At 41.2% G+C, this 11,461-nt stretch overlaps 1 protein-coding gene across 1 annotated transcript in view; it reads left to right on the plus strand.

Moving 5' to 3' along the window:
- The window catches only part of ALDH1L2 (aldehyde dehydrogenase 1 family member L2), a 63,739-nt gene that overhangs the window by 20,006 nt on the left and 32,272 nt on the right, over window positions 1-11,461 (plus strand). Inside the window, exons 4-10 of the mRNA XM_034987683.1 lie at window positions 1,648-1,813; window positions 3,666-3,767; window positions 4,203-4,292; window positions 5,088-5,222; window positions 6,354-6,479; window positions 7,050-7,141; window positions 8,903-9,050. Coding sequence (XP_034843574.1) covers window positions 1,648-1,813; window positions 3,666-3,767; window positions 4,203-4,292; window positions 5,088-5,222; window positions 6,354-6,479; window positions 7,050-7,141; window positions 8,903-9,050 — 859 coding nt within the window. The remainder of the gene's footprint in view (window positions 1-1,647; window positions 1,814-3,665; window positions 3,768-4,202; window positions 4,293-5,087; window positions 5,223-6,353; window positions 6,480-7,049; window positions 7,142-8,902; window positions 9,051-11,461) is intronic.

An 11,461-nucleotide genomic window follows, 5' to 3' on the forward strand; every position in this document is an offset into this window, starting at 1 on the left:
ATCTTTGCACTTAAACTTATATTTTTTTCTCATTTCACATTGTTTCCACATGCAGAATCACTGGATCAAAGTATATGAATGTTTTTGGGCATCTGGGTGGCTCAGTCGGTTAAGCATCTGCCTTCAGCTCAGGTCATGATCCCAGGGTCCTAGGATCGAGTCCCGCATTGGGCTCCCTGCTCAGCGGGGAATCTGCTTCTCCCTCTCCTTCTACCCCTCCCCCGTGCTCGGGCTCTCTCTCTCTCATGCTCTCTCTCTCAAGTAAATAAATAAAATTTAAAACAAACAGACCAACGAACAAAAACAAAGTATATGAATATTTTCAAGCCTCTTGATAACATAATGCCAATTAATTCCTCAATATTTCTGAAAAGAGTGATTGATTGATTCATTGACTTAAGTTATGCTTGATTAGTATCTCCAAGATTTAAAAATTATTTAGGTCTTGAGCATGGATATGATGTATTACTTCATGCTCTCTTAATATTAGCCTAGCCTCTGATATGCTTTTATATGTATATGTCCACATATTCAGCTTATTGTCTGTATTATAAGCTCTTATGCGCCAACATTTTCTCTTAGGCTAAGCTTTTTTTTCCCCCCAAGATTTTATTTATTTATTTGAGAGAGAGAGAACGCACACACTTGTGCATGCCCTTGGGGGTGGGGGGGGGAAGGGGGACAGAAGGGGAGGGAGAGGATCTCAGATCTCAAGCAGACTCCTGGCTGAGTGCTGAGCCCTACTGGGGGCTTGATCTCACAACGCTGAGATCATGACCAGAGCCAAAAGCAAGAGTCGGAAGCTCAACCGACTGAGCCACCCAGGCACCCCTAGGCAAAGCTTTATAGAACATAAAATGCAAAGAGTTGAATTAATCAACCATCTTTTACTATAATTTACCTAGACAATCTAGAGCTAATTCTAGCTCTGACTTATACCCAAATTACATAACCTAAATAAATAGTTATGAGAACTAATAAGTTCTCATCTACTGAGTATCCTCTGTCTTATTTTCCATTATCTTATTCTGTCTAATATAGGGTCAGGTACAATGTAGGAATTGAACCCCGGTGGGCAAAATTGCTTGATGCCTCAGTAGAAAGCTGACAACTGGCAGTTAATGAGAGGTAGTAATGATAGATTCTAGTGCCCTTTTGAGTGGACTAGAAGTCATTAATGTGTATTAACAAGAAAGACTATAGATATGGGAATGTATAAAATCGTGGTACTATTAAGTAGTGCTTTTTATGAATGCTGACATCTCCTGGCTGTACTGTTAATTTCTCACGGTAGTTCCCTCACTGTCTACTTCCCACTGTAACTAACTTGCACTTTATTTATTTATTTATTTTAAAAGAGAGAGAGAGAACTCACACATGCGAGGCAGGGGGGTGGTGGAAGGTGGAGTAGGGGCAAGGGCAGAGGGAGAGGGTGAGAAAGAATCTCAAGCAGGCTCCACACTCAGTGAGCCCAACATGGGGCTTGATCTCACGACCCTGAGATCATGACCTGAGCCAAAATCAAGAGTTGGCAGTTTAACTGACTGAGACACCCAGGTGCCCCACTACGTTGCACTTTAATATCACTAATTCATCGCTTTGTGTACATTAAACCAACATTGTAAGTTGAAGTTCTTCTTTTCACAGGACTCTCATTATGGGAGATAAGAAAGCTGGGTTTTCTGTTTTCTGGGCTGATGATGGGTTAGACACGGGACCCATCCTTCTTCAGAGGTCATGTGACGTCGAACCCAATGATACAGTGGATGCACTTTATAATCGGTTCCTTTTTCCTGAAGGAATCAAGGCCATGGTTAGTATATTTACACCATCAAGAAGAATTTAATAAAGCTTTAGCATTTTAGAAATATTTTTCTTTTATTGAGAATTTTCCCATATTAGTTTTTTAAAAAGTATAAAGTTGAAAACAAAATTAGACTTTGTATTCGCCAATAGGATGGTATATTTAGGGTGGAAATCTTACCATTAAAATTTCTTAGTCTATGAAGCTTGTTCTTCTGAGAACAGTGATCAAATAGATGAAGTAGCAATGAAACTGCTTCATTTATTTTGCCAAATACTTGAATCGCCAACCCTGTTTATAACAACTAATTGTAAAGAAGTGTACAGAATCTTAAGAAATTTGGCTATGTAATTTGGATTTCAAACGTATTTGAACTCCATCTGTGTAACAGGGTAAAATTTGGCATTGCTTTATTTATTCATATGTGCTCTGGGTAAAAAGCTCAAAGCATGTGCACCACAAAATAAAAATATATTAGCCCGTAAAAATATTGAAAGATAATTTCAGTGTCATTTAATGTTTTCTGAATTGGATATGGTAGAAGTAGCCACACAGAGATGGACACTAAGATGGTATAAAGCAGCAGCTATTGATTTTGGAGGGAGGAGAGCAGAGCTTTGTTTGCATCATTTAATGATTATGAGAGTAGGGCTTTGGTGTCAGAAAGACATCAAAGTTCTCATTCTACCGCTTATCTGTTCTATGACAATAGGCAAGTCACTTGGCCTCTTTAGCCTTGGTTTCCTTATCTGTAGAATGTGGATACTACCTGACTTATAAAGGCTGCTGAGAAATTAAGTAGCCTTTGTGTAAAGCACTCGGCACACGGTCGGTGCTCAAAAATGATCCTTACAATCAAAATAGTATTATGTGTGTTCAGTGGCATTTGCTCAAGCCCAGGTCATGCCCCTGATGATATCACAGCCAGAACTGGCTAAATGAATGAGCTATGAACTGGCCCTATTCTTAGGTTGCCCCTCCACATGCTCTTGGAGAGGTTGTTCAGCAGCCATGCATTCTGAGACATCCAAGAACTCAAGCTCACATAGGCCTCCCTGTGAAGGACTGAGGCTCTCAACTCAAGGCAAACATGAATCTGGCACAGAAGAGAATTCAGGACACATCCCAAAGGCAATTAAACTCATACATAGATTTTAACTATTTTGTAATTCCAAGTGTCCTGAGCTAGAAAGCAAGTCGAATTACTTAAATATAACAATACATCACTTTCTAGAATTATCATGATGAGTGGAAATCACTCACACGGACTTACCTTACAATTCTATTACTGAAATTCCCACTATGTCACCAAGGGGAGGTTGAAATTTGTTTCAACAAGGGAGTCATGTTTAAGTGTACCAGCTCAATATTGGCAGTAGGTAGACTTGGATGCAGATCTTGCTTCTGACACCCACTAGCTACCCCCATGATCTTGAGCCAGTTGCTTCACTTTTCTAAGAATCAGTTTCCTCATCTGTAAAGCTGGAATAATAATATCCACCTGGCAGGATTGGTGTCATGTCTACAAAGGATATTTTACATAAAGTAGCTACCACATTGCCTGGGACATAGTTGGAACTGAAGAAAAGGTAGTTATTGTCATAGTCTGACTCTCTGGACAGATGCTTTTATTTACTTACTTATTTATTAAAGTTTTATTTATTTAAGTAATCTCTATACCCAATGTAGGGCTCGAACTCAGAACCCTGAGATCAAGAGTCACATGCTCTTCCACCTGAGCCAGCCAGACACTGCTGGACAGATTTATATGTAGCAATTCTGTTTAGCAGAAACTTCAGTTAAACAGACGATGCCATTATTGATCATTGGGCCGTAACACAAATCATGTTTTTGACTTTAGGTGGAAGCTGTCCAACTCATAGCTGATGGAAAAGCGCCTCGGATTCCCCAGCCAGAAGAAGGAGCAACATATGAAGGTATCCAGAAAAAGGAAAATGCTGAGGTATTTATATCAACTCAATAACACACCTTAATGGGGCTCCTGGGTGGCTCAGTCGGTTAAGCATCTGCCTTCGGCTCAGGTCAGGATCCCATGGTTCTGGAATCGAGCCCCATATCAGGCTCCATGCTCAGCGGGAAGCCTGCTTCTCCCCTGTCTGCCATTCCCCCTGCTTGTGCTTGCTCTCTGTCTCTCGCTCTCTTTGTGTCAAATAAATAAATAAAATCTTAAAAAAAGAAATAACACACCTTAATGTTCTTGGCCCTTTACTTTTAAGTAGTTCCCAATGTACCATTTCCTGGCCAAAAGGTAGATCTCCAAGCCATCCTGTTCTATTCTGCCCCAACCATGCTTCCACCACTGATGGAGAGAAATGTTTCTATTACCTTTGACACTTACAGCATTAGGAGATTCAGCCTGTGCTTTGTGATTTCCTAGATTTCTTGGGATCAGTCGGCCGAAGTTTTACATAACTGGATCAGAGGTCATGATAAAGTCCCTGGAGCTTGGACAGAAATAAATGGACAGGTATGTTCTAAGGACCAAGTGTGTGTGTGTGCGCGCGCGCACGCGCACGTTACCTTTGTAAAAGGTATTACACATAAATCCACTTTTGCTGGGTAACCTGAGGCAGGTTACTTACCCATTGGGTGCTTTGGTTTCCTTACTGTAAATGGGACTAATAATAGTGGTTATAGATCACCATGAAAATTAAATGAGTCAGTACATGATAATTCATTGAAATACTTAGCCTCTGGCATAAGTATTCAATAAATGTTAACTATTACAGTGCTCAGTAAGTGCTAGCTAATAGTCATAGAATTATAATCACAAACCAATTAGCATCACATTCTCTCGGTTAGTCTGAATCCAGTGCTATTTCCATTAACTGACCCACAACGCATGCTGTACTTCCCATCAGTAATCACACTGTACTGTAACAGTCTGGTTGCTCCCCACATCTGCCCTCACTGACCACCCCACCACCACCACCTCCACTCCCCTTTGAAAACCCTCGCTTTAGGCTGAGACGTCTGCGAGAACCTTGTGTCTCATTCACCTTTATATCAGTGTGAATAAATGCTAAATGTCATCTGGATGTGAGACATTCTTGAATGTCTTCAGTTGTGCCTTCATAGATTATCTCTTGCTTTGTGTCATTTCTATAGGTGCTTGATACGGTCTCCCGCACTGGGGTATTCCAATTTTATCATAAATGGTAACACCAACTTGAGCTTGCTTGCAGGGAGTGCTGCTTGTATACACCCCTGTTTACAGGTGTAACTCCCTCCCGTCACAATCTGGGTTTGATCTCTTTCTTAGATGGTCACGTTCTACGGCTCATCATTACTGAAAAACTCTGTGCCTCCTGGAGTGCCACTGGAAATTAAAGGTGCCAAGAAGCCTGGTCTTGTTACCAAAAATGGACTTGTTCTTTTTGGTAATGATGGAAAAGCAGTGAGTGTTCAATATGGTCACCTACAAAGTGACGTTTTTGGTTTCCTTCTATGACCCCAGCTGCTAAGGGAATATCTTTCATGAGGTAATCTGGCTTTGCAGTGGAATATGGGAGGCTCGAGATATCTGTGCCTTGTTTCTCTCTGGGGATGAGCTGGCTCTGGGTGCCTGGATGAGAACAAGTCTCCCTGGGATGCGCCTCAGGGACTTGCACAGTCTGCTTTGTGACACAGTAGAAAGAGTTTGGAATTTAGTCAGAAAACCGGATGCAAACCATTCCTCTGCCACTTACCGGTCTTGGGGAGGATGCTTCTCCCCTCTGAGTCTTCATTTCTCCGTCTATAAAACAGAGCATAGTCTCACCGGTCTGCGTTCCCACTGCTGGAGGCTGGCAGGATCAATACGATGGATGTGGGACTCTTTGGATGCTCATTGCCTTGCCTCCCATGCAGCACTCACACTGCCCATGCTTGGGAGCAGGGGCTCTTGGCTTCGGGGGACTCTTTGAAGAAAGCAAGGGGAATTCGCAGGTTGCACATATATTCTGGTAGCATGCAGGGTAGATCAATAATTAAAATTGTAGGCTTCAGGGTCCAGCTAGGTCTGGGCTGTAACCCCAGCTCTGTGACTTACTAGCTGTGTGGTGTTGGGCAAATTACTTAACCTCATTGAGCCTCCATTTCCGTATCAGTAAAATGGGGATAATAACGGCACCTGCTTCCACCAGGACTTATGAGATTAAATAAGACACATACATACATACCTAGCACCATGCCTGCTGCAGAGTAAGTGTTCAGAGGAAGGCAGTAAGAGGAGGTGGAGAACTGATCGTTGTAGTAGTGGGAGGAGGAAGAGGAGTTATAATGAGCCTCAGTCTAAATATATACATTTTTCAGTAGCTTATTATCCATTTCGAGGTGTATCTACCCCTAGACTTCACTTTCTCCTTTCTGCTGCCATTAGTAAAATACCATTTCAGTCCTTTTACACATAATGGTGAGTGCTTTCACCCCATATTTTTGTATTTGCCGAATACGCTGATCCTTGTATTCCTATAATATGTAACACCGACCTCACTTTTGAATTGTCCTAATCTTCCGTTCTTCTGCTTGTTTTGTTGCTATTTTGTAGCTAATGGTGAGAAATCTGCAGTTTGAAGATGGAAGAATGATCCCTGCTTCTCAGTACTTTTCAGCCGGGGAGACATCGGTGGTAGAACTTACAGCCGAGGAGGTGAAGGTGGCAGGGACCATCAAGGTGAACATGTGATGTCCTTAATGTTACTCTTATCTTGAAACTGAAGCCATTTTGTAACTGGACCATCAGTCTTCAGAGTAGTGAGCATAGCACTTTCTTGCCTCTTTTTTTGTATGAGCTACAGTAGGAAATTAACTCCAAAATTTGTATGCAAATTTATTTCTCACTCACAGAATTATGCAAGGCAGTTCTAGGTCGGCATGGGGGTGAGGGGTGAAGCTGGAATGTAAGGACTAGGGGTGGAGTCATTCGGGGACCCAAGCTCTGCTATTTTCAAGGTCACCGTAGGGGTCATCTACATTTCAGACAGCCAAGAAGGGCAAAAGAGCACAGAGAATTGTGTGAAGGAGGTTTTTCATGGGTCAAGGCTAGGAGTCAGGTTCACTTCCACTCATATTCATTGGCTAGGAGTCGGTCACATGGCTGCATCTACCTTGAAGAGATGCTGAAAAATGTAGTCAAGCAAGGTATCCGAGATGAAAAAAAGTAGTTTTGGTTGAGGAGCTGGCCAGTTTCTGCCACTGTGTTCTTCATGGCACGTCCTTCATAAAAATTACCCTTGCTGTACAGGTCATCTGGGCTGGAATTTTAAGCAATGTTCCTGTTATTGAAGACTCCACAGACTTCTTTAAATCTGGAGCCAGCTCAATGGATGTTGTCCGGTAAAACAGTCACCCTGTTGACTCACACCCCTCCCCTCCAGATTTTGACTTTGACTTTGAAAATCCAATCCAATCCTTTGTTCTGGATGTTATCACTTTACCATACCCACTATACTCTGTTTCTCTTTTCTTCCTCTTTTTTGGATTGTTTGTTTCCATGGTCAAACACGTATATTTGTTCCTTCCTCTTTGTTGCTAGCCAGGAGTTGTTTTCATATGTCCTGTATACCTAGAAAACCAATGCTTGTAATTGTTTGTTTCTTTTTTAAAAATCTGTCCTCACATTTCTTAAATAATTTTCCTCCAATATGGCACTGGAATGGGAAGTTCTGGCTGAGAACGTTTATCAGGAATTACCTACATAGTCTGATTCAGAAGGATACCCGACGTTGATCGTACTTCCCCCAATATCTTTTTTTCCTATCCCTCTAAATTACCCAGTAAGATATATCTAGAATAAGGACTATCAGGATACTTGCAAGAGGAAGAATAATTACCCTATAGTCAGAATTTCTCTATAGAGGTTTATGGCAAGTTGAAAGAGCTAGAGTCCTAGAACTCTCTCTTTTATGGCAAAATAAATAAATTAAATAAAAGGTCTGCGAGGATACTAATAGCAGAGAGTCTTGCAGAGATATTTTTTTGTTGAGGGCCACACTACAGCCATTCGCTAATTAAATAAGTTAAAGAGTGCTGCTCCTCATGTCAAAAAAAGTGAGTGTTCTTGATGATCATTCTGTTTATTCGCTTATTCACTCATTTATTCCACAAAATTCATTGCATATGTACGACATATCAGGAACAGTTTTGGCACTGGGAATACAGTCATGAACAGGACAAAGTTCCTTCATTCATGGAACTTTTATTCCAGTAATCCAAATAATCATCTCCAGAGCAAATAGTATTATCAAAGTCAAGAGTTTTGGTTCCTCAAATTACAAATTTCTCAGCTATGATTCACGAGTTCCCTGAAACTTCTAATTTGCTCAACTAAAGATTTCAATACTATACTGTTAACGCTATTTTTTCGCTAGCAAGATACTCCTCAAGAATTGCCCATTTTCCGCTTGAGTATCTGAATTACTATAATCACCTGATACTGTTATCTTGAACGGCCAAAGCACCTCATCTCTCTTGGAGAAGAAATGACTGAACAACAACCAAGGTGGTCTTTCTGTCCTGCATCTATCACAAGTGCTATTCCAGAAATGGCAAATAACAGCTATAATTTGAAAAATTAACAGCAAAAAATCAAAGCATCGGAAGAGACTTCAAAAATTATCTTGACCTAGTGCATGATTCTACTTAGTAGCTACACTAACCATGTACAAGCACATGTTTGTTTCATTCTTATACATGATCTAGAGACAATATTATACCATATGACTTTTGTTTCATAATCTTTACAGTTAGGGACTTTATTTCTCATTCCTTGCTTACCTTTGAAAGGGAAGGAACTGATTTTATGTGCCCCTTATTATCTTGCTTGCAAGTAGGTAAAATGTTTTTGCCTTGGTTTCTTTTACTTTTAGCCATATACAAAGTTAAAAACAAAAGAATATCCACTGTCCTTCAAGACAGCTTTTTAATTTTGTTCTCCCGGTCTTATCCAATTTCTCCAAGTATTATCATGGAAGATCTCATAGGCTATAAATAGGCATGTGACATGTCTTATCTCAAAGCAACTTGACAAATGTAATAATATGGTTCCCCTAAACCCTTTTAAAAATGTAAGTAATGTGAGTTGCTTCTTACTTTAAGGCTGGTTGAAGAGATCAGACAGAAGTGTGGTGGGCTTCAGCTACAGAATGAAGATGTCTACATGGCCACCAAGTTTGAAGACTTCATCCAAAAAGTTGTGAGGAAACTAAGAGGAGAAGATCAAGAAGCGGAGCTAGTCGTGGATTATGTAAGCTTCTCCATGCTGCCTGAAATCTACATCATTAAGATTCATAAGCTATAAGGGAATGCTATGCCTTTTGTTCACTTGTTTTTACATTTATGACCTTTTTGAGATAGCTATTTTATTGAGATAAAATTCAGACACGATAAAATTCACCTTTTTTTAAAAATACTTATTTATTTATTTTAGAGAAAGAGAGCGTGAACGAGCAGGGGGAGGGGCACAAGGAGAGGGAGAGAGAGAATCTCAAGTGGACTCCCTGCGGAGTGCGGAGCCTGACATGGGGCTCAATCCCAGGACCCTGAGATCATGACCTGAACTGAAATCAAGAGTAGGCCAACAGAGCCACCCAGGCACCCCAAAATTCACCCTTTTAAAATGTACAGTTCAGTGGTTTTAAGTATATTCACAGAGTTGTGCAACCATTTACCTCTTTCTGATTATGGAACATTTTTATCACCCCATAAAGGAACCCTGACTCCACTGACAGTCATCCTCTGTTCTCCCCCTCCCCCAGCCCCCAGAAACCACTAATCTCTTTTTGTCTCTGCGGATTTGCCTACTGTAGATATTTCCTATACATGGAATCACACAATTTGTGGCCTTTTGTACCTGACTTCTTTCACTGAGCACCATGTGGTCAAGGTTCATCCACGTTGTTGTGTGTGTTGTGTACTTCACTCGTTTTTTTGGCCAGATAGTATTCTGTGGTATGGATAGACAACATTTCGTTTATCCATCTCTCAGTGAATGGACATTTGGGTTGTTTTCACTCTTTGGCTATTATAAATAATGCTGCTATGAAAATTCATGTGTAAGTTTTTGTGTGAACACATGTTTTCAGTTCTCTGGGGTATATACCTAGGAGTGCAATTGATGAGTCATATGGTAACTCTTTAACTTTTGCGGGAGCTACCAAGCTGTTTGCCAAAGTGGCTACACCATTTCACTATCCCTGTAGCAATGTAGAAAGGTTCCAATTTATCCACGTCCTCACCAACATTTGCCTATTGTCTGTCTTTCCTATTTTAGTGGTAGGTGTGAAATGGTATATCATTGCAGCTTTGACTTACATTTCCCTGATGACTAATGATGAGCACCTTTTCATGTGCTTATCGGTCATTTGTGTATCTTCTTTGGGAAAATGTGCATCCAAATCCTTTACTCATTTTCTTGGAATGTGTGTCTTTTTAATGTTGAGTTGTAAGGGGCTTTTGTATATTTTGGATACTAGAGCTTAATCAGATATATGATTTGTAAATATTTTCTCCCGTTCTGTGGGCTTTTTGTCACTTTTTTGACAGCTTCCTTTTTTTTTTTTAAGATTTTATTTATTTATTTGACAGAGAGATAGCGAGAGAGGGAACACAAGCAGGGGGAATGGAAGAGGGAGAAGCAGGCTTCCTGCTGAGCAGGGACCTCAATGTGGGGCTCAATCCCAGGATCCTGGGATCATGACCTGAGCCGAAAGCAGACACTTAACGACTGAGACACCCAGGTGTCCCAAAGAGGAAGTGATTTTAGCTGCAATCTAAAGGATCACTAGCCATGCTAATAGAAATTTTAGGAGGGGGGATAGGAAAAGAAAGAGAGAGTATTCCAGGTAGGGGTTAGTCGTAGCTACTTTAACAAAAAAGGTGGGGAGGGGATTTTGAGGAATTGAAAGAAGTTCAGTATGATGTTTATATTTTTCTTTTATTTATTTTATTTTTATTTTTTTAGATTTTATTTATTTATTTGAGAGAGAGAATGAGATAGAGCATGAGAAGGGGGAGGGTCAGAGGGAGAAGCAGACTCCCCGCTGAGCAGGGAGCCCAATGCGGGACTCGATCCCAGGACTCCAGGATCATGACCTGAGCCGAAGGCAGTCGCTTAACCAACTGAGCCACCCAGGCGCCCTATATTTCTTTTAGAGCACCTTGTTCATTGGTCCCTATTGGGAGTTTCTCTCCACAAACATGGTAATGTTTCAAGGGTTCCCTATCTCTGGTATCTTTTTTTTTTTTTTAAGATTTTATTTATTTATTTGACAGAGAGAGACACAGCGAGAGAGGGAACACAAGCAGGGGGAGTGGGAGAGGGAGAAGCAGGCTTCCTGTGGAGCAGGGAGCCCGATGCGGGGCTCAATCCCAGGACCCCGGGATCATGACCTGAGCCGAAGGCAGACGCTTAACCACTGAGCCACCCAGGCGCCCCGCTAAAGTTTTGTTTGTTTGTTTTTTTTAAAGATTTTACCTATTTATTTGAGACAGAGAATGAGAGACAGAGAGCATGAGAGGGAGGAGGGTCAGAGGGAGAAGCAGACTCCCTGCTGAGCAGGGAACCTGATGCGGGACTCGATCCTGGGACTCCAGGATCATGACCTGAGCCGAAGGCAGACGCTTAACCACTGAGCCACCCAGGCGCCCCGCTAAAGT

The sequence above is a fragment of the Mirounga leonina genome, unplaced genomic scaffold (assembly GCF_011800145.1).
Source record: "Mirounga leonina isolate KUSES-001 unplaced genomic scaffold, KU_Mleo_1.0 Mir_418, whole genome shotgun sequence".
Taxonomy (NCBI): Eukaryota; Metazoa; Chordata; class Mammalia; order Carnivora; family Phocidae; genus Mirounga; species Mirounga leonina.